This window comes from Coregonus lavaretus (genome assembly GCF_964263955.1).
Source record: "Coregonus lavaretus genome assembly, chromosome: 6".
Lineage (NCBI taxonomy): Eukaryota > Metazoa > Chordata > Actinopteri > Salmoniformes > Salmonidae > Coregonus > Coregonus lavaretus.
Genome location: NC_139993.1, coordinates 2208716 through 2233379, shown reverse-complemented (window position 1 = coordinate 2233379; position 24664 = coordinate 2208716). Strand labels below are relative to the sequence as shown.

Below are 24664 nucleotides of genomic sequence, written 5' to 3'. Positions count from 1 at the left end.
ATAGACAATACTAACATTCTGAGGCTCGCGCAACCAGGGGAGGAAGGATATCATCTGATTGACGTTTCCTGAGGCCAACTAGAGCACATCATCTCCACAAGTGACCAATCGGATGTGAGAATATGGTCATATCCAATAGGTGTACTGTAGCTGTGCAAAACCAATGGGATTGCACATTTACACGCCTTGTAGAGGATTTTTGACAGGCAGATGTGGTTGTGGCTGATGACTCAAAACTCGAGCTAAATGTAGAATTTCGACTCAAAATCCTTTTACATTTTAGTCATTTAGCAGACGCTCTTATCCAGAGCGACTTACAGTTAGTGAGTGCATAATTTTTTTCATACCCCCCCGTGGGAAACGAACCCACAACCCTGGCGTTGCAAGCGCCATGCTCTACCAACTGAGCTACATTTACTGTCCTCTTTTCTAGCCTTGACATTAGCCTACATCATTATTTTGTATCAACTTCCAGCTCACTTGTGTGAAACATTAGGGAGTAAAAACAAAGAGAGCTGCGAGAGTTGTAACAATGTAGCAGATTATTGTTTCCAAGTTTGACACGCGACAGTTAGTTACAAAGTTAAAAGTAGCCTAGTTGTCACAATAGCTACAAATTACGAAAGGAGACGTGTAGGCCTACTTTAGCTCCGACAGAAGAAAGATGACGAAGATACGACTATTAGGCTATGTTGTGCTAGTCCTACAATTGGCTAATTACACAAGAATATAGGCTACATAATTTCACAAAAGCAAACGATGGTCCACCAGAACTTGCTTGAAGCTGAAGTGCAACTATTCAGGTCTCCGAAGTAGGCTAAGCCTAGTCCACTACATATTTGTAATGTTATCTTCTTTCTACTTTCTATATCTTGGAATTCTACAAAAAACGTGTTATTAGTCAACTGTGTAGATCGACATTTCGGGAATAGTTTAGTTTGCGCAGAAATGAGCCCACTCCCCTCTTCCACTGCCTCTCTCTCTCTCTCTCTCTCTCTCTCTCTCTCTCTCTCTCTCTATCGATCTCTCTCACTTTCTCGTATCTCTTTCTCCCTCTCTCAATTCAATTCAAATGGCATTTATTGGCATGGGTAACATGTTTAGATTGCCAATGTAAGTGGAATAGATAATAAACAAAAGTGAAATAAACATTCAGAAATTAACAGTAAACATTACATTCAAAGAAGTTTCAAAAGAATAGAGACATTTAAAATGTTATATTTCTGGCTATGCACAGTGTTGTAACAATGTGTAAATAGTTTAAGTATGAAAGGGAAAATAAATAGTTGAATGAATATAGATGAATATAGTTTGTATTCAAAATTGCTTTTTTGCTTCACTGGTTGCCCTTTTGTGGCAACAGGTCACACATATTGCTGCTGTGATGGCACACTGGTATTTCACCTAATAGATATGGGAGTTTATCAAAATTGGATTTGTTATCAAATTATTTGTGGGTCTGTGTAATCTGAGGGAAATATGTGTCTCTAATTTGGTCATACATTTGGCAGAAGGTTAGGAAGTGCAGCTCAGTTTCCACCTCATTTTGTGGAAACTGAGCATTTCTTAATTTTGGATCAGTCACAATGGTCAGTTATTCTGCCACTGTGTACTACTCTCTGTTTAGGGCCAAATAGCATTCCAGTTTACTTTGTTCTTTGGTTAGTTCTTTCCAATGTGTCAAGTAATTATCTTTTTGTTTTCTCCTGATCTCTCTCTCTAACACACACACAAACACACACTTCTTTCTGTATGAATATGCATGTGTGAAGAGTAGAAGACAACATTTAGTTTGGCTCTAGACCTCACCTGTTGTAGATGTGTCATAAGGTTTAGGATATACAGTATGTCTGTAGGACTAATAGATGTGTACCTCTCCATACAGGGACTACCGCGCCATCTAGTGGTACAAAAGTAGAATATATTGTGAAACGATATAGGATTAAAAAAATATATGCATATCACTTAATAGGCTAAATACAGGTAATTGCCAAAATAATGGAAACATTTGAGTAAATGTGGGATACAAAGTATATCGAAAGCAGGTGCTTCCACACAGGTGTGGTTCCTGAGTGAACATCCCATCATGCTTACGACCCTACTACACTATAGACATCGGGCGTCCAGCATTGCCATCAGCAATCAGCAGTTGAGGAAATGCTTCCTTTGAAATCAATAAAAGTTGCTTCACTGCCTGTGTTGCTCACGTTGCGTCACATCCAATGGCAGCGTCCAAGCTCAAGAATCGCCAAGGTTTAATTAAAATAAAATCAAATTTTATTGGTCACATACACATATTTAGCAGATGTTATTGCGGGTGTAGCGAAATGCTTGTGTTCCTAGCTCCAACAGTGCAGTAGTATCTAACAATTCACAACAATACACACAAATCTAAAAGTAAAATAATGGAATTAAGAAATATATAAATATTAGGACGAGCAACGTCGGAGTGGCATTGACTAAAATACAGTAGAATAGAATACAGTATACATATGAAATGAATAAAGCAGTATGCAAACATTTACATTTAACATTAACATTTAAGTCATTTAGCAGACGAGAGCGACTTACAGTTAGTGAGTGCATACATTGTTATTTTATTTTTCATACTGGAATCGAACTCACAACCCTGGCGTTGCAAACGCCATGCTCTACCAAACATTATTAAAGTGACTAGTGTTCCATTATTAAAGTGACCAGTGATTCCAGTCTATGTATATGAGCATCAGCCTCTAAGGTGCAGGGTTGAGTAACCAGGTGGTAGCTGGCTAGTGATGGCTATTTAACAGTCTGATGGCCTTGAGATAGAAGCTGTTTTTCAGTCTCTCGGTCCCATCTTTGATGCACCTGTACTTACCTCGCCTTCTGGATGGTAGTGGGGTGAACAGGCCGTGGCTCGGGTGGTTGATGTCCTTGATTATCTTTTTGGCCTTCCTGTGACATTGGGTGCTGTAGGTGTGCCCCCGGTGATGCATTGGGCAGACCGCACCACCCTCTGGAGAGCCCTGCGGTTGCGGGCGGTGCAGTTGCCGTACCAGGCGGTGATACAGCCCGACTGGATGCTCTCAATTGTGCATCTGTAAAAGTTTGTGAGGGTCTTAGGGGCCAAGCCAAATTTCTTCAGCCTCCTGAGTTTGAAGAGGAGCTGTTGCGCCTTCTTCAACACACTGTCTGTGTGGGTGGACCATTTCAGATTGTCAGTGATGTGTACGCCGAGAAACTTGAAGCTTTCCACTGCGTTCCCGTCGATGTGGATAGAGGCGTGCTCCCTCTGCTGTTTCCTGAAGTCCACGATCAGCTCCTTTGCTTTGTTGATGTTGAGGGAGAGGTTATTTATTTTTCTGGCTCCACTCCGCCAGGGCCCTCACCTCCTCCCTGTAGGCTATCCCGTCATTGTTGGTAATCAGTCCTACTACTGTTGTGTCGTCTGCAAACTTGATGATTGAGTTGGAGGTGTGCGTGGCCACGCAGTCATGGGTGAACAGGGAGTACATGAGGGGGCTGAGCATGCACCCTTGTGGGGCCCCTGTGTTGAGGATCAGCGAAGTGGAGGTGTTGTTTCCTACCTTCACCACCTGGGGGCGACCAGGACACAGGAAGTCCAGGACCCAGTTGCATAGGGCGGGGTTCAGACCCAGGGCCCGAGCTTAATGATGAGCTTGGAGGGTACTATGGTGTTGAAGGCTGAGCTATAGTCAATGAACAGGATTCTTACATAGGTATTCCTCTTGTCCAGATGGGATAGGGCAGTGTGCAGTGCAATGGCGATTGCATCGTCTGTGGATATATTGGGGCGGTATGCAAATTGAAGTGGGTCTAGGGTGACAGGTAAGGTAGAGGTGATATGATCCTTAACTAGCCTCTCAAAATACTTAATGATGACAGAAGTGAGTGCTATGGGGCGCGTGATCAAAACAATCTCGAAGCATGGATTCCGATTGGTCAGACCAGCGTTGAATAGACCTTAGCATGTGTACTTCCTGTTTGAGTTTCTGCCTATAAGAAGGGAGGAGCAAAATTTAGTTGTGATCTGATTTGCAGAAGGGAGGGCGGGGGAGGGCCTTGTAGGCATCCCGGAAGGTGGAGTAGCATTGGTCGAGTGTTTTTCTAGCCCGATTACAACAGTCAATGTGTTGATAGAACTTCGGTAGAGTTTTCCTCAAATTTGCTTTGTTAAAATCCCCAGCTACAATAAATGCAGCCTCAGGATATGTGGTTTCCAGTTTGCACAAAGTCCAGTGTAGTTCCTTGAGGGCCATCGTGGCAGTGGCAACGCATCATACAGGGCAGGTGGGGCAGAGCCCCACATGTTTAGCTAACAAAAAAGTTTGCAAACAATGTAAAAAAAAGCAATTGCTTTTTTCTGGCCACTCTTCCGTAAAGCCCAGCTCTGTGGAGTGTACGGCTTAAAGTGGTCCTATGGACAGATACTCCAATCTCCGCTGTGGAGCTTTGCAGCTCCTTCAGGGTTATCTTTGGTCTCTTTGTTGCCTCTGATTAATGCCCTCCTTGCCTGGTCCATGAGTTTTGGTAGGCAGCCCTCTCTTGGCAGGTTTGTTGTGGTGCCATATTCTTTCAATTTTTTAATAATGGATTTAATGGTACTCCGTGGGATGTTCAAAGTTTTTGATATTTTTTTATAACCCAACCATGATCTGTACTTCTCCACAACCTGACCTGTTTGGAGAGATCCTTGGTCTTCATGGTGTCACTTGCTTGGTGGTGCCCCTTGCTTAGTGGTGGTGCAGACTCTGGGGCATTTCAGAACAGGTGTATATATACTGAGATCATGTGACATTTAGATTGCACACAGGTGGACATTATTTAACTAATTATGTGACTTCTGAAGGTAATTGGTTGCACCAGATCTTATTTATGGGCTTCATAAGTACATTCTTTATTTCACTTCACCAATTTGGACTATTTTGTATGTCCATTACATGAAATCCAAATAAAAATCCATTTAAATTACAGGTTGTAATGCAACAAAATAGGAAAAACGCCAAGGGAGATGAATACTTTTGCAAGGCACTGTAGGTGTTAATTAAATAAGAACAAACATTGTGGATTTACTGAACATAAATGTAATAATGTTTGTGTATGGTTCAAAACTCAAAACTCATGTCGACGTTCATTATTATTGAAGGAGAATGCGGTTCTTATCCAGTTACATAAATCCACAAGGAGTCAATAGAAACCATATTTATTTAAGCAAGTCAGCCATAAGCTCCACTCTCGGGACAGTTTTATGTAGACCCTAAAAGTTTGTGGGCACCGTTTGTCACCGTTATAGTGCATTTAATGTATTGTTTAGAGTTGTGTAGTGTCTTCGCTGGCATGCATCAAAAAAATAAAATGGTTTGCCCCACCAAGACTGACATGCTAAAATCGCCACTGCGTCGTGGTATCGGCTTGAGGGGGAATATGCACGACTGTGACTATAACCGAAGAGAATTATCTTGGGAGGTAATACGGTCTGCATTTGATTGTGAGGTTTTCTAGGTCGGGTGAACAAAAGGACTTGAGTTTCTGTACGTTATCACAATCACACCATGAGTAGTTAATCATGAAACATACACCACCGCCTTTCTTCCTCCCAGAGAGTTCTTCATTCCTGTCTGCGCGATGTACTGAGAACCCAGCTGGCTGTATGGATGGGGACAGTATATCCAGAGAAAGCCATAATTCTGTGAAACAGAGTATGTTACAGTCCCTGATGTCTCTCTGGAAGGAGATCCTCACCCTGAGCTTGTCTACTTTATTGTCCAGTGACTGAACATTAGCAAGTAATATACTCGGAAGCGGTGGATGGTGTGCACGCCTCCTGAGTCGGACTAGAAGTCCACTCCGAATACCTCTTATCCGCCGGCGGCGTCTTGGAGCAGCTTCTGGGATAAGTTAAATTGCCAGAACAAAGGATCCAATTCGGGAAAGTCGTATTCCTGGTCGTAAAGCTGGTGAATTACCGCCACTCTGATATCCACCCGATGACTGACGGGCACGTTCATTCTATCTTGTGAATTGAAATAATTTGAAATAAAGTTGATTTTGGTTGCATATGGCCTCGACTATACACCACTGGTTATTTTAGTGAGATTTATGAAGTCAAGAAGCTACTACTATTACTAGCTAGCTACATTGACTAGCTAGGTGCACAATGTAAACAAAAGCAACTTGTGCAATTAGAGGATAATTTAGTACAACCACTAGCAACAATTTAATGAGTACTTGCGAAAAACTGTACCAAAGCTATTGTACTTATGCATAATCAGTGAATATGGTACAGTACAGTAGGCGAAATAGAATAAAGAAGCTCCTCCCCCTCTGCTCCTCTCCGCTCTCAAAACAACGTGCTCTGTGTCAAACGTCACATTGATGCAAAGCTGATGGCAAAGCAATGTGAAGCATATAGTGGAGCTGAAGAGTTAAACATTTGGTGCTTTCAAGACAACTGAGAACTCGAGAAAAAAACTAGGTCAAATCATGACATCAGTGATCTTCAGGTTGGAAAAAGTTGGAGCTCTAGAAAGATGCCTGAGTTTCAGACTTGTAATTCCGAGTTGGATGACCATTCAAAAGATTTTTCCCAGTCGAAGCTCATCTTTTTCAGAGTTCCCAGTTGTCTTGAGGGCACTGAAGTCGAAAGTCTGAGATTTACGAGTTCCCAGTTCCAAGTTCCCAGTTGTTTTTAACGCGGCATTAGTGAGGAAGTATGTGATGATTTAAAAAAAGGCTGTGTTTTGTGTAGGTTTACCCTGACGTGACGTTTTGATAACTGTGTAAATCTCTCTAGGACAAGGTGACTTTTACCAATATATTTGCCTGTATTTACCCCCACAAAATGAAATACTAATTAGCTGTCTACTTTGATGCTAATTAGCATTTTCGATTCTGAGAGTAAATAGAGCCGAATATATTGATAAAAGTCCTTGTCCGAGAGAGATTGACATGGTTAAATTGGGACAACTTGATTGGCAAAGTGGGACACTTAGTTATTTATTGTAAAGAAGGATAAATTAGAGAGTATATAAGTAATTTCAATATTTTCATGATAAACTTCAATTATTCATACAAATGAAATGGATTAAAACATTATTTAGATATTTGTATTATTATTTCTTATTATTATCATTATTGTTATTGTTTATATTATTCTGATTATACTTATTATCATCATACTTGATTATATGATGTAGCCTATATGTAATTGTATAGCCTATAAATAAAATAAAATGAACTTCATCTAGGCCTATCAGCTCAACATTCTCAGCACTCCCCTCTAGTGGACATTTTGTAGATTGCAACCAGAAAGACCTTATCCCTCAACAATTTCAATGGCTGTTTTATTGTGGCCAGAGTCAAATACAACAACATAAAAATAAATAGTAATCATTTACCTGTATGGTTATTAATATTGCTAGCTAGGATTTTTTATGTTGTTGAGGTAATATATTTTTAAGCAAAATGCAGCTATATTAGCTTTGCTCGCTGATAGCAGATTTGAGGAACATTTTATTGAACATTTGATCCTATTTAGAAAATGGATTTCTGTTAAGAAAACATGTATTTCATAATCTCCCAAAATATGTTTTCTGCATTAAAATGGCCTAGAGGAGTGTCCCAGTTTGACAGTAACATGGTGTCCCAGTTTGACAGTAGGCGATTGGCATACTGAGACACTGTCAACCGAAAACTTTTTTTCAGTCATTTTGATTTACAATTACATCCCATTACAAAATATGTTGTAATGATACACTGAATATCCTTCATTTTTTATAACCTTAACATTATGTATATGCCATTTTACTTACCATTATGCCTCTAGAGACATGTCTCATTACACGGGATGCCACGCTCACAATGATGACGTCATACCCATTGAACCCATTTTTTTAAATCATTTTACATTTAAAGTAATTTAGCAGACGAGCGACTTACAGTTAGTGAGTGCATACATTTTTATTTTTTATTACTGGCCCCCCGTGGGAATCGAACCCACAACCCTTAACTAATACTCACCCTACTCATTAAATTGTTGCTAGTGGTTGTACTAAATTATCCTCTAATTACACAAATTGCCTTTGTTTACATTGTCAACCTAGCTAGTCTATGTAGCTAGCTAGTAGTAGTAGCTTCTTTGACTTCATAAATCTTAGTAAAATAAGCAGTGATGTATAGTCGAGGCCATATTAAACCAAAATCAACTTTATTTCTCATTATTTCATTTCACAAAATAGAATGAACACTCGCGTCAGGCGTCAAGAATTGAGTCTAGGCGATTATTGAGCTTGGACGCTGCCATTGGACGTGACGCAACGCAAGCGCAAAATGGGAAGTGAAGCATTTTTCATTGATTTTAAAGGAAGCATTTCCTCAATGGCTGATGGCAATGCCGGACGCCTAATGGCTATAGTGTAGCAGGGCCGTTAGGGTCATGTATAAAAATGCTGGGCAGGCCATTATTTTGTCTACCATGGCTATGCCCCCATAGGATGACAATGTCCCCATCCACAGGGCACGAGTGGTTACTGAATGGTTTTATGAGCATGAAAGCGATGAAACCCATATGCCATGACCAACTCAGTCACCAGATCTCAACCCAATTGAACACCTATGGTAGATTCTGGAGCGATGCCTGAGACAGCGTTTTCCACAACCAGAATGCGAATTACGGGGCCCAGGGCGGTCTTAGACCCCCTGAATCAGACATAAGTCCCCCTAAATGCAACAAAGTCAAACTTAATGTCCCTAACTAATGCTAATTTAATTATTATTCAATTTGTTTAAAATGCCATTTGTACTAAATATTAAATTGAAAGCTTATTCCAAATTAAACGAACACCCCCACCTCTGTGTCATGGTTTAAACATTTTTGTTCCATTTGGCTGGGCTTATCATCCCCGGACAGTCCCGTATCTCAGCCCCTTTTCAGGTGTTCCATCTTTTCTTTCTACCCAAAAAAATATTTTGTCAACAAGACGCATCAATTATTTCAGGCTACAAGAGTGTAGTGTAGACCCAATGACAATCTGAATGTCATTACACTTTTTGGTGTTTTGTAACAAATGTCTCTTTCCATTCTCCCGAGTGGCGCAGTGGTCTAGCTGTGCCACTAGAGATTCTGGTTCGAATCCAGGCTCTGTCGTAGCCGGCCGCGACCGAGAGACCCATGGGGCGGCGCACAATTGGCCCAGCGTCGTCCAGGGTAGGGGAGGGAATGGCCGGCAGGGATGTAGCTCAGTTGGTAGAGCATGGCGTTTGCAACGCCAGGGTTGTGGGTTCGATTCCCACGGGGGGCCAATATAAAAAAATGATGTATGCACTCACTAACTGTAAGTCGCTCTGGATAAGAGCGTCTGCTAAATGACTTAAATGTAAATGTGGACGCTGGAGTTATTTTGGAGTGGGTGAACGTAGCCTACTTTTTGAAGTGATATATATATTTTTTAAATAATATTTTATGTTGCTATTTTGACAATACAAAATCATACATAGACAAAAACAATAGACAACTTAACATTTACATACATACATAAAAATAAAAATTACATCACACTTGTTTTGTAACAAATGTATCTTTCCATTCATCAAATGACATGAGTGCACAGTGCACTATATGGATGCTGGAATTATTTTGGAGTGGATGAATGTGCGAAGGTAGCCTACTTTTTGAAGTGATATATATATTTTTTAAATAATATTTTATTTTGCTATTTTGACAATACAAAATCATACATAGACAAAAACAATACACAACTTAACATTTACATGCATACATACATACATAAAAATAAATAAATAAATTGCATCACACTTGCTCAGACCTGAGCAAGTGTGATGTAATTTATTTATTTATTTATTTTTATCCTGCCCGTTTCACAATAACATTTTCTCTTATTCCTCATTCTTCGGATATCTCCAGTACCTGCAATACGTTATGCCATATGGCTTCAAATTGTACCCTCCCCCCATCTCTCCAGCATTGCACTAATGTATTTCCTTATAGAGCCTCGCAAAGGGTTTTGGAGAAGCTGCAGCACGCCTGATAAATTGAAATACATTTGCCAAAGGTATAGAGTTCCTGCTGTCTGTTCAGAAAGAAATTAAATAATTCAGAATATACACCAAGAGAAAACCTAACATTTTGCATTGGATGATAAATAGCTTATTTTAAAAATAGCCTAGATGTGGAGTGTTGCCCAATAACAAGCCATAACCTACAGTGCGGCAAATCTGTCAGTGAACAAACAGCACGCAGACAAAACTGGCCTTTCGCAATATTTCAAATAGTTTACAATCGCAGGAAAGCACAGGTTGGAAAGCAAATGGCTCCTGCTGAAAAGAGTAGACCAATCTGTCAGCTGTAGGCTACCAAAATATTTGATCAACATCCAAATGTTGTTTTACAAAGTAAAACGAGAGAGAGAGAGAGAAAGAGAGAGAGCGAGCGAGAGAGAGAGGCTTTTGGCAGGAGCTCATATGCCATCACCAGCAAGTGAGCTGTGCATCATAGGGTGAGTCAGTGAAACTGGAAAGCATTTTTAGGACTATAATTTCCTCCTCATATTGTAGCATACAATATGTCTCCACACACCTAGGCCTAGGCTATTGATGGAGCTATTGATGGATTCAAGACAAGGTCGTTTTCATTGATCTCAGATTCTCGGTTTGTGTCAAAATAGCCTATCATTTCGATCATTTGTGCTGTATTATGGTGCTTTCAAGACAACTCGGAACTCGGAAAATGAGGTCGAATCATGACGTCAGTGATCTTCAGGTCGGAAAGTCGGACCTCTAGAAAGAGGCCAGGGTTCCCCACTTGGAATTCCGAGTTGGATGACGGTTCAAAACGAATTTTCACAGTCGGAACTCGTTTTTTCCCGCTTTCCCACTTGTCTTGAACACGCTGAAGTCGGAAGTCGGAGATTTCCCTGCTCCTAGTTCCCAGTTGTTTTAAACGCGGCATTAAAAACGATTATGCCAACGTCTCCAGTCATGTAAAATGATGTGGAATTGCATTAAATGCGTTCATAAACGGCCCAACATTTCCCGGACACTAGGCAACAAAAAAAATGTCCCATGTGTGCAACTTCTGTAATGGCCTCTACTCTACTACTCTATGCCACTACGCAAGTGTGATGCTACGCATGCAATACTTTATTTTAAAGGTGATATTTTTTTCATGCGTTGCGGTACCTCAGAGCTCCCCAGGTCACCCCCCTGTCGCACTCACTTTTTGTTCCGGCACCTCCCGAGTTACAAATTAAGCACTGTATTTGATTTCCAGTTTTTAAGTAAACGTAAATGATACAGTCCAACCCATTGGGCATCTCACCGCACCCTCATATGCCATTTCTTGAAATATGCAGATAGACAGACTAAAAGTACATTTATATTGTAAAACATCTGACAGCCAACTTTCTAACTCCACCCATAACCTTTGGACATTATAGCACTGCAGAAGGCATGAATCATTGAGTCACTGTTAGTTTTACACTGAAGACATGACTCTGCTGTTGTGCTGTAGAATTTGTGAATTTTGTCTATTGTATAATACATTCTGTACATTAGTTTATACTGGATTAAGCGTACATTTAGTTAGTTACAACTGGGCCGGCTCCAGGCATAAGCGATATAAACGGTCGCTTAGGGTCTCTGGCCGCTTAGGGTCTCTGGTCCAACAAATACACAACTGTTTATTTATTTATTTTATTTTTAGGAACTCAGTCGAGAATAGTAGAATGCATAAGGTGCAAGTTCGACATTTTGTTGTGCATCAGCAGTTTTTCTCTTGTTTTGTCAGTCACTGACAATCACTCAATTAGCCATGTCAGCTAACAAGTTTTTGATAGGTAAGTTAGTCTAGCCAGTTATCTAAAATTGTAGTAATCATGGCCGAATACGGACCGGGTATGCATGACATGTGCCCAGGGGCTCTGACCTCCAGGGAGCCCCCATTGATTTTGTTAGTCACTCTCACTCAGATATCATTAACATGGCAGAAGACATGGCAAAATGTGTAGAATTGCATGACATTTGTTATAAAATTGCTACATTTGTTCTCCGCCCCATGGCAAAAATGTGTAGAACTGCAGAAAACGTTATCTAAAACTGCAAAAATGTCTCTCTGCACCATGGCAAAATGAGTAGAATTGCATGAAATTTGTTATAAAATTGCAACATTTTCTTTCCGCCCCATGGCAAAATGTGTACAACTGCAGAAAACTTGCTTTAAAACCGCAACATTTTCTCTACGCACCATTGCAAAATGTGTAGAATTGCAAGGGAAAAAAACGTTAAAACTGACATTTTTCTCCCCGCCGTCAAGACGGGGGTCACATTTATTTTTGCCCACTTGGAGAGGGGGCCCCTAAACCAAATCTCACTTAGGGCCCCCAAAAGGCTAGCACCGGCCATGGTTGGTTATGTTGGTTAAAACTCCCTTCATCTTGTGCCAATATCAGTTCTTTTTAAGTCTTGGTTCCAATAGTTTATACTAAGAGATTGTCTGTTGGATAGGCTTTCTGTAAGGTTTTGTATATCTTACCTATCATATGAGTATCATTTTCTGACTTAAATAGAATTCCCTCATATTGTTAAAGTGTTAACTGTGAAGTTGTTACATTTACATTTTAGTCATTTAGCAGACGCTCTTATCCAGAGCGACTTACAGTTAGTGAGTGCATACATTATTATTCTTTTTTTTCCCCAAAAAAATGTCATACTGGCCCCCCGTGGGAAACGAACCCACAACCCTGGCATTGCAAACGCCATGCTCTACCAACTGAGCTACATCCCAGCCGGCCATTCCCTCCCCTACCCTGGACGACTTGTGCGCCACCCCATGGGTCTCCCGGTCGCGGCCGGCTACGACAGAGCCTGGATACGAACCAGGATCTCTAGTGGCACAGCTAGCACTGCAATGCCTTAGACCACTGCGCCACTCGGGAGACACATTGTTAATGTTCTTAGCTCCATCCTTTGAAAACAGACATGTGAAAAGATTCTGGGGATGAGTATGCACATCTTCAATATCTACCCATTGTTTCCCTTTAGTGCATTTAACAATATGTCGCAAGTAAAAGCCTTGGGTGGCGAGTTGATACAATTCCAAGTCTGGAAGGTGAAAACCACCCTCAGACTTAGGGAAATGTTAAACTTTCCTATTTATTCTATGAGTTTTATTTGCCCATATAAAGTCTGTTATTGCCAACTATACTTTTTTAAATAGTGTCTTCCGTGGGGTAATTATTATTACCGAAAACAAATATACAAACTTTGGGAGCCTTGCCATTCTGAAGAGGTTTATTATACCTGTATGATTTATGGGAAAATTGTTCCATTTAATCAGATCTGCTTTCATGTTTTTGAGTAATGGGATAAAGTTATCTTTATATATTTGTTGTTTGTCATCACTTATTAAGCATCCTAAGTATGTCAGATTTTTTGTGGTCCACTTAAAGGATTGCTGTAGATCATGAGTTATTCCTTTTCTTTTTCCTATTGCCATTTTTTCAGTTTTCCCACATTGATTTTATATCCTGAAATTTTAGAGTATTCTGAAAATATTTGTAACAAGATTGCATTGAGTTTTCAATATTAGTCAGGTATACAGTGAGGAAAAAAAGTATTTAGTCAGCCACCAATTGTGCAAGTTCTCCCACTTAAAAAGATGAGAGAGGCCTGTAATTTTCATCATAGGTACACAAATATGTTTAGTTTCTACTCATGTTTACCAAAACTGATACCTGTTATGTTTGGGTCCTGTCTAATTATTTCTGCAAGCGGTTCAATTGCCAGTGCAAACAGGAGGGCAGAGAATGAACATCCCTGTCTCGTGCCTCTTTCTAAAGCAATTTCATCAGATATTGTATTATTTGTGTATATTTTTGATTTAGGATATTTATATAATATATTTATGAAATGTATTATTTCAGATGGAGAGTTGAAGTCTTCCAAAGTTTTTAATATAAAAGGCTATTCAAGATGGTCTGGCATCAACAGCCATTATTGATAAATCTACATCTTGTTTTTTAGCATATTGTATTATACTGAAACATCATGTTCTTTAATTTTTTTGTAAATTTCTATTTTTAATAAACCCTGCTTGATTCATATGTATAAAGTCTGGTAAGACTTTTGCCATTCTGTTATGAGTTTAGTGTTGCAATGTATTACATTTATGGAGCTGTAATCTGCAGGGGACTAGCCAGATCTTCCTGGTTTTAATATAACTTAAATAACTGTTTGATCCATGGAACGTGGAAGCACTGAATTGAGTGACATGTGTGTTGTCATTTGAGTAAATAGGGGAACTACTTTGTCCCAGAATGTCAAATAAAATGATATCTTCTCCACACAAATGTTTTAACAGTGTCTAATATTTATTTTTGGGTGATTTCTATTTTTAGTGATTATTGTTTTGTCTGCTGACTTTTTGAGGTGATTAGTTTGACAATAAGATTAAAACATCATGATTGGTTGTTTTCATGCCAAATTAAAAGGTATATATTTTTTTCTTCTTAAAGTTAAATGACATGTCTTTACTATTAGGCCCATAGAAATGTTTGTGCACAGGAGGTCCCGTGAAAAAAATAGAGACCCCCGAAACTCACGGTATAATTAGCACTCTGTCCACCACCATCAACAAAACACCAAATGGAATCCGTGGAAGAATGGTGTTGCATCCATAGAATTAGCAATTAGAATACTTAAGATCTCAATGGTTGCATCCCTCCAATAGAGTTCCAGACACTTGTAGGCATTGTCTGGCGTTAGATGGCGTCACTTCTATGAGACGCAATGATGCCAACCAAGGTGCATTGAAGCTGTTCTGGCTCTTGGTAACCCAACGTCCTAGTAAGATGCTTTATGTTGGTGTTTCCTTTATTTAGGTAGTTAGGCTACCTGTAAGTTCCCAATTTGTTAAAAATTGGGTGGAAAATGTTAGCTTTCATTTTGTCACAAAAAAGAACGAAGGGAAGCAATAGGGTCCGGGATTGGATATGCTAGAGCTTCAAAAATGTACAGTATGTTGGTGAAGGTACTCTTTCGGGTTAGGCTATTGGTCATCAAAGAACAAGGAGGACCAATCACTCTACATGCTATTAAAATGCCTTTATTGTGGTGCCATGTTAAAATGGAACACAATCTTTATTACATTTGAAAGAGTTTTTAAGGCTTTCAATAGCACAAAAAGGTACCTTGGCCCTCCTTGTTCTTTGATGTGGCTGTCAAAATGCATTAAATAAACACATCGACATGTGAGTCAATACAACAGATACAGCCGTATCTCAATGGTGCCAGTCCGCTAGACTTCTAAACAGAAGAGTTATCCTTGAAACTTCATCCTCAGCCAATGAAAGACGAAGAGCGCAGTCGCAAATAGACCATACAGTAGCGTCGTGCAGCTGCAGGAATTATCAGTCTCCTAGTAAAAAGCTTGAAGACTCATTGCGCGCCAGACTACACTCCATCCAGCTCGTGCAAAGGATGCTACTAATCAGTAAAGTACACAACAAGAGCGGGAACGTTTATTATATTTGATGGATTGCATGAATACAATTTAGTGGTATGCTTATTATATTTTGATGGATTGCATGAATACAATGGAGTGGTATGCTTGAAGGTATTTAATACTACTATAATACTACTATAATTTTAATGTGCAAGATGGAACTGTAAATATTATACTTTTTTATCAGTGAGTTCTAGCCACTACAATATTATTTAAAAACAGGAAGACAGTTGCATTATTAACTGCTTGAGAATTTTCCCTGAGCATAAACACTTTTCCTTCACCCAGATTTGATTGCGATTACTTCGGAAGTTATCAATGGATTTCTATAACGTGTCGGTCTTGTATTATAACCCCTCCCTGGTTGCAGTGAACTCATCTGATGCTTCAACAGGTAAGCATTTATCATGGTTTAAAATAATTTTAAAGTAGGCTATTCAGTATAGCAATTAAACAACCAGAAAGTATAAACGTGCAATGGTCACTGGAGGAAATCTTTGCGCGTTCTTAAAATGATTAATAGCCTACAATGTCACAATGATTTCACATTATCTTATTGTGGCACACATAGGCTATAGTGTAAGCTACAGTCGTCTTCTTTTTGTTTTCATTCGTTTTTCCTTGAAGAAGTTAAATGGTTGGTTTCCTTCACTGCTCCGTCTAACACTTGTTATTCAGAGGGACATGAAAATCTATCTAGTAGCTTCATGAAGGCACAGCTAGTGCCAACCTTTCCCTTTTTAAGTGACATGTTTTTCGTGGGAATGGCTTATACTGTACCTTCATCTCAAAATATCCATTTCCTGTGAACTTTTAGTCACCATACACATACAGTAGCAGCTATGTTATTGGGTATTTGTCAAAGATACTGTATATAGAACATATCAAGGGCATTGAAATATCTATTACTAGGCACTGAAAGATCTTCACAGGTTTGGTGTATGGATAGCCTTAGTCTACTATACTGTATATCATACTTTACTTACTTTATTTATCCTCTGCTGCTCATAAATTATAGTCTGGATGATACCAAACTCGAAGTCCTGACTTCAGAGTCTGGAAAGGCTGTTTTAATGTTGTCGGCAAGATGCGTTGATAATGAAGGGGGCTGTTTTCAAAACAGTTAGAGATCTCAATGAGCAGCCTGATCCCCAAGTTTACATGAATCTGGTATATACAGTGCCTTCAGAAAGTATTCAGACCCCTTGAACTTTTCAACAGCGTTGTCTTGGCTGTGTGCTTAGGGTCGTTGTCCTGTTGAAAGGTGAACCTTCGCCCCAGTCTGAGGTCCTGAGCGCTTTGGAGCAGTTTTTCATCAAGGATCTTTCTGTACTTTGCTCCTTTCATCTTTCCCTCGATCCTGACTAGTCTCTCATCAAGGATCTCTTTGTTCATCGTTGTCCCGATTGTGACTAGTCTACCAGGCCCTGCTGCTGATATCCTTGCAGCATGATGCTGCCACCACCATGCTTCACTGTAGGGATAGTGCAAGATTTCCTCCAGACGTGACGCTTGGCATTAAGGCCAAAGAGTTAAATCTTGGTTTCATCAAACCAGAGAATCTTGTTTCTCATGGTCTGAGAGAGTTTAGGTGCCTTTTGGCAAACTCCAAGCGGGCTGTCATGTGCCTTTTACTGAGGATTGGCTTCCGTCTGGCCACTCTACCATAAAGGCCTGATTGGTGGAGTGCTGCAGAGATGGTTGTTCTTCTGGAAGGTTCTCCCATCTCCACAGAGGAATTCTAGAGCTCTGTCAGAGTGACCATCGGGTTCTTGGTCACCTCCCTGACCAAGGCCCTTCTCCCCCGATTGCTCAGATTGGCTGGGCGGCCAGCTCTAGAAAGAGTGTTGGTGGTTCCAAACTTCTTCCATTTAAGAATGATGGAGGCCACTGTGTTCTTGGGGACCTTCAATGCTGCAGAAATGTTTTGGTACCCTTCCCCAGATCTGTACCTCGACACAATCCTGTCTCGGAGCTCTATGGACAATTCCTTCGACCTCATGGCTTGGTTTTTGCTCTGACGTGCACTGTCAACTGTGGGACCTTATATAGACAGGTGTGTGCCTTTCCAAATCATATCCAATCAATTGAATTTACCACAGGTGGAGTCCAATCAAGTTGTAGAAACATCTCAAGGTTGATCAATGGAAACAGGATGCACCTGAGCTCAATTTCGAGTCTCATAGCAAAGGGTCTGAATACTTTTTGTATTTTTTTTAACATATTGCCAAAATTTCTAAAAACCTGTTTTCACTTTGTCATTATGGGGTATTGTGTGTAGATTTTAGAATAAGACTGGAACGTAACATAATGTGGAAAAAGTCAAGGGGTCTGAATACTTTCCAGAAGAACAATACCTTCAGAAAGTATTCACACCACTTAACTTTTTCCACATTTTGTTGTGTTACAAAGTGGGATTAAAATGGATTTAATTGTAATTTTTTCGTCAACAACCTACACAAAACACTGTGTAATGTCAAAGCTGAAGAAAAATAAAACACTAATATATATTGATTACATAAGTATTCAAACACCTGAGTCAATACATGTTAGAATCACCTTTGGCAGCAATTACAGCTGTGAGTCTTTCTGGGTAAGTCTCTAAGAACTTTCCACACCTGGATTGTGCAACATTTGCTCATTATTCTTTTCAAAATTCTTCAACCTCTGTCAAATGGGTTGTTGATCATTGCTAGACAACCATTTTCAGGTCTTGCCATAGATTTTCAAGCAGATTTAAGTCAAAACTGTAACTCAGCCCCTCAGGAACATTCACTGTCTTCTTGGTAAGCAACTCCAGTGTAGATTTGGCCTTGTGTTTTAGGTTATTGTCCTGCTAAAAGGTGAATTCATCTCCCAGTGTCTGGTGGAAAGCAAACTGAACCAGGTTTTCCTCTAGGATTTTGCCTGTTCTTAGGTCCATTCCATTAATTTTTTATCCTGAAAAACTCCCCAGTCCTTAACGATTACAAGCATACCCATAACATGATGCAGCCACCACTATGCTTGAGAATATGGAGAGTGCTACTCAGTAATATGTTGTATTGGATTTGCCCCAAACATAACACTTTGTATTCAAGACAAGCCACATTTCTTGCAGTATTACTTTAGTGACTTGTTGCAAACAGGATGCATGTTTTGGACAGGCTTCTTTCTTTTCAGTCTGTCAATTAGGTTAGTATTGTGGAGTAACTACAATGTTGTTGATCCATCCTCAGTTTTCTCCTATCACAGCCATTAACCTCTGTGAAATCCCTGAGCGGTTTCCTTCCTCTCTGGCAACTGAGTTAGGAAGAACGCCTGTATCTTTGTAGTGACTGTGTGTATTGATACACCATCCAAAGTGTAATTAATAACTTCACCATGCTCAAAGGGATATTCAATGTCTTTTTTCCCCCATCTGCCAATAGGCACCCTTTTTTTTGCGAGGCATTGGATAACCTCCCTGGTCTTTGTGGTTGAATCTGTGATTAACATTCACTGCTTGACTGAGGGACCTTACAGATCATTGTATGTGTGGGGTACGGAGATGAGGTAGTCATTCAAAAATCGTGTTAAACACTATTATTGCACACAGGGTGAGTCCATGCAATGTATTATGTGACTTGTTAAGCACATTTTTACTCCTGAACTTATTTAGGCTAGCCATAACAAAGGGGTTGAATACTTATTGACTCAAGACATTTCAGGTTTTCATTTTTAATTAATTAGTAAACATTTCTAAAAACATAATTCCACTTTGACATCATGGGGTGTTGTGTGTTGGCCAGTGACAACAAATCTCAATGTATTCCATTTTAAATTCAGGCTGTAACACAACAACATTTGGAAAAAGTCAAGGGTGGTGAATACTTTCTGAAGGCACCGTATGAGGCTAGGTCTCAACCCCCCAGGGAAAAAATTACATTTGAGAGAACCAATCAATGCGTCCTCCTGTCCAGACCAGTGAGTCACAGCTCTACACTCTTAGAATTAGTAGTGACTTGAGGAACCCTGGAGATCCTCAAGGAACCTCTGGAGTTCCTCAAGGAACCATTGCTAGTCGATGGGTCATATTTGCACCTTTGGTTAGTTTAGGTTTTGGAGGAACCTTTAAAGGTTCAACGTAGCATCGGGTTCCTGGAGGAACCCTGGATTGGAGGCGTGGCTTAGTAGGGGTGTGTCTTTAAATTCGACATTTTGTAGTTTTAATGAGGCTGACAGAGGTGTATGAGTTGCTCAAGAGCCTATGCAAATCCCGAAGTTGGAATAGTTATTTTATTAATATTATATTTGAATAGTTACACTGAACAAAAATATAAATGCAACATGCAACAATTTCAAAGATTTTACTGAGTTACAGTTCATATAAGGAAATATGTAAACTGAAATAAATTCATTAGGCCCTAATCTATGGATTTCACATGACTGGGCAGGGGTGCAGCCATGGTGCAGCCCCACCCACTGGGGAGCCAGGCCCAGCCAATCAGAAGTATTTCTGTCTGTAATAAAGCCCTTTTGTGGGGAAAAGGCCCAGCCAATCAGAATAAGTTTTTCCCACAAAAGGGCTTTATTACAGACAGAAATACTCCTCAGCACCTGTGTAATGATCATGCTGTTTAATCAGCTTCTTGATATGCCACACCTGTCAGGTGGATGGATTATCTTTGCAAAGGAGAATTGCTCACTAACAGGGATTTAAACAAATTTGTGCACAACATTTGTAGTAAGTATGTGTACACCCCTTCAAATTAGTGGATTAGTCTATTTCAGCCACACCCGTTGCTGACAGATGTATAAAATCGAGCACACAGCCATGCAATCTCCATAGACACACATTGGCAGTAGAATGGCCCATACTGAAGAGCTCAGTGATTTTCAACGTGGCACTGTCATAGGATGCCACTGTTCCAACAAGTCAGTTCGTCAAATGTCTGCCCTGCTAGAGCTGCCCCGGTCAACTGTAAGTGATGTTATTGTGAAGTGGAAACGTCTAGGAGCAACAACGGCTCAGCCGCGAAGTGATAGGCCACACAAGCTCACAGAATGGGACCGCTGAGTACTGAAGTGCATAGCGTGTAAAAATCGTCTGTCCTCGGTTGCAGCACTCACTACTGAGTTCCAAACTGCCTTTGGAAACAATGTCAGCACAAGAACTGTTCATCGGGATCTTCATGAAATGGGTTTCCATGGCAGAGGAGCCGCACACAAGCCTAAGATCACCATGCGCAATGCCATGTGTCGGCTGGAGTGGTGTAAAGCTTGCTGCCATTGGACTCTGGAGCATTGGAAACGTGTTCTCTGGAGTGATGAATCACGCTTCACCATCTGGCAGTCCGACGGAGGAATCTGCATAATGCCAACTGTAAAGTTTGGTGGAATAATGGTCTGGGGCTGTTTTTCATGGTTCGGGCTAGGCTCCTTAGTTCCAGTGAAGGGAAATGTTAACGCTCCAGCATACAATTCCATTGTAGACGACACTGTGCTTCCAAATTTGTGGCAACAGTTTGGGGAAGGCCCTTTTCTGTTTCAGCATGACAATGCCCCCATGCACAAAGCGAGGTCCATACAGAAATGGTTTGTCGAGATCGGTGTGAAAGAACTTGACTGGCCTGCACAGAGCCCTGACCTCAACCCCATCGAACACCTTTGGGTTGAATTGGAACGCCGACTGCGAGCCAGGCCTATTCGCCCAACATTAGTGCCCGACCTCACTAATGCTCTTGTGGCTGAATGGAAGCAAGTACCTGCATTTATTGTTCCAACATCTAGTGGAAAGCCTTCCCACATCCATATTAATGCCCTTGATTTTGGAATGAGATGTTCGACAAGCATACTTTTGCCATGTGGTGTATATCTTCTCAAAGAAACTACCGGTAGATTGAAACTTGGCATCATATTTCTGTCATGCTGACAACTATAACCACCCCGAGCCTTCAGCCAATCAGCAGCCGCCACTGGTTTGAACCTTTACATTGGAGTCATTTAGGAAACGCTCTTATCCAGAACGACTTACAGTAGGTAGTGAGTGCATGCATTTTTGTCCTGGTCCCCTGTGGGAATCAAACTCAGAACCCTAGCATTGCAAGAGCCATGCTCTACCAACTGAGCCACATGGGACCTATCACATTTTAGGAACACAGGGGTTCCTCGAATACCCTTTTCAGAGAGGTTCCTGAGGAACCTTTTTCAACTGGAAAGGTTCCGCCGGTGTGGCAACCCAAAAGGTTCTTCCAGGTACCTTTCCTTCTAAGAGTGTACCACCTGTGTCGCGGCAGCCAGGCTACGTAAATTGATGCTTGACAGGTTTGATTTATGGATATATGATATATCATACTGGTACTTTAATAACATTCTCCTCTGCTGCTCTTGTGTCCCTATAGGTGGGGATCATGATGCCTACTACAACAACGCCATCTTGCCCATCATATTTGGCATCATCTGTTTCCTGGGCATTATGGGTAACTGCATGGTCATCTACACCATCCTGAAGAAGACCAAGTGCCGCGCCAAGCAGACCGTCCCCGACATCTTCATTTTCAATCTCTCCATCGTCGACCTCCTCTTCCTCCTCGGGATGCCCTTCCTCATCCACCAGTTGATGGGCAACGGTTCGTGGTGCTTCGGCGCCACTATGTGCACAGTCATCACCGCTCTGGACTCCAACAGCCAGATAGTGAGCACCTACATCCTCACGGTCATGACTCTGGACCGCTACCTGGCCACGGTCCACCCCATCCGCTTCAACTACATTCGGACGCCATGCGTGGCAACCGGGGTTATCGGTCTAGTATGGACGCTGTCGTTGCTGACCATCATCCCGGTGTGGATGTACGCGGGCCTCATGCCTCTGCCTGGCGACCTTGTGGGCTGTGCCCTGCTTCTTCCCAATCCGGCTACTGACATCTACTGGTTCACTCTCTACCAGTTTGTCCTGGCTTTCGCCCTGCCTCTCCTCATCATGTGCGTGGTCTTTTTCAAGATCCTCCAGCACATGGCCACCAGTGTGGCCCCCTTGCCCCCCAGGAGCCTGAGGGTGCGCACCAAGAAAGTAACCCGTATGGCGGTGGCCATCTGCCTGGCTTTCTTCATCTGCTGGGCCCCTTACTACATCCTCCAGCTGGTTCACGTTGGAGTCCAGAACCCCAGCCGAGCCTTCTCCTATGCCTACAACATAGCCATTAGCATGGGCTACATTAACAGCTGCATCAACCCGTTCCTCTACATTGTGTTGAGTGAGACCTTCAAGAGGCAGCTCATCGTGGCCATGCGGCCGGTCCACAGGAAGTTCCGGGTCAAACCCACTAGCACCACAGAGGGTAGTGTTAGTCTGAGATTGGCCCCTGAGAGACCCCAGCAGGATCAGAGCTCCAGGGAGCTGCTGCCTGCCAATATGGCCGCCCACTGAGGCCCGTTTTATGACACATTTATTGTTTGTTGAACCTTTATTTAACAAGACCCCTTTTCCAAGGGAGACTTGGTATGGCCAGTGGAAGATGGTATGAGAGCAGTGTATGGATCAGGGTACAATAATGGTGTATAGGAAGAACTGTGTATTGGATCACTGAATTTGAACAGTGTAAAGGCAGGAACAGTGTATTGAATCAATGTACAGGGTAGGGTTGCAAAAATCCAGAAAACCCGGTTGAAAGATTGCCAGAATCAGGAAGTAATAAGCAGGAAATCCGAAATCCTCCAACCAGGATTTCTGGAAAACCTTGGAATTTTGGGAAAGTTGCCGGATTTTTGCAACCCTTGTACAGTCAGTGACATTGTATTGGATCACTGTATGGGAGCAATGATGTATGTCTACATGGGAACAGTTAATGGATCGATCAGAACAGAAGAAGAAGAAGAAGAAGAAGGAGAAGAAGAAGAATAGAAGAATACTATCATTCAATGTGTGTAGTGATCAGTGAGTGGGATCAGCCTGAGCCTGAGAGGAGATGTTTACAATAGTCAGGATGTGACTTATTATTGAGTACTGGTCTACACATGGTACTCGGTACAGTAAACATAGGTACTGAAACATAAGGATATTAATAGATTATTTGCTAATGATATTCAGTGGCTAATGTAAAAGTGTGAGAGTCTAGATGATTCATAGCTAAATGTACAAATCAATGAATAAATGCATACACAGTCATAAATGACCAGTATGAGTATGACTAAGTGAATAGTTTGATATTGTATCAGCCATTTTATTCAAATTCTTCAGGGAAGGCAGGTTTTAGCACAATCCCTTACTGTAGTTTTGGTTTGCCAATCTAGCTAATATACAGTGCCCTCCACTATTATTGGCACCCCTGTTTAAGATGTGGTCGAGGACTTCCAAAAATTCTCCTTTTTTTTTAAACAACATAGAACCCAAATGCAAAAAAATAGAAAAATCCAACCTTTTATTTAAGTACATTACTTTGGTGGTAAAAAAAAAATCACACATTTAAAAAAATAATAACTTGAAATCATGTGTCCCACAATTATTGGCACCCCTAACAATTCCGCTGAAAATTTTAATTGATTTTTTTAAAAATATATTTTTCTGTAGTTGCTAAAGTTGGTCAGGGTATCTAGGAACTTTTAATTAGTAATTCATGACTTCCTGTTTCCCTGGGGTATAAATATGACGTGACACAGAGGCCTAATTCTCTTACCCATTTGTCAACATGGCAAAGACAAGAGAACACACCATTCAAGTAAGGCAGATTTGTGTCGACCTTCATAAGTCAGGCAATGGCTACAAGAAAATAGCCACTCGCCTTAACTTGCCCGTATCTACAGTCAGAGGAATCATTAAGAAGTTTAAAACAACTGGAACAGTGACAAACAAGGCTGGAAGAGGTCCCAAGTTTATCTTGCCACAACGCACAGTGAGGAGGATGGTAAGAGAAGTAAAAAAAAGTCCTAAGCTCACTGTCACAGAATTGCATCAAAGAGTGGCATCTTGGGGTCACAAAGTCTCCAAAACAACCATCAGACGCTCTCTACATGCCAACAAGCTGTTTGGGAGGCATGCAAGGAAAAAGCCTTTTCTCACTAACACTAACAAACGTAAACGTCTGGAGTTTGCTAAGCGGCACTGGGACTTCAACTGGGATTGTGTGCTTTGGTCAGATGAGACTAAGATTGAGCTTTTTGGCAACAAACACTCTAAGTGGGTCTGGCGTA

The 24664-nt window shown here is 41.0% G+C and overlaps 1 protein-coding gene across 1 annotated transcript; it reads left to right on the top strand.

Moving 5' to 3' along the window:
* Window positions 1–15835: 15835 nt before the first annotated feature.
* LOC311130333 (melanin-concentrating hormone receptor 1-like) lies at window positions 15836–22904 on the top strand (the record flags this gene model as incomplete). Its single annotated transcript, XM_084163062.1, has 2 exons — window positions 15836–15911; window positions 21880–22904. 2 exons carry the CDS (start codon window positions 15836–15838, stop codon window positions 22902–22904), a joined length of 1101 nt encoding a protein of 366 aa, XP_084019188.1.
* Window positions 22905–24664: the final 1760 nt, after the last annotated feature.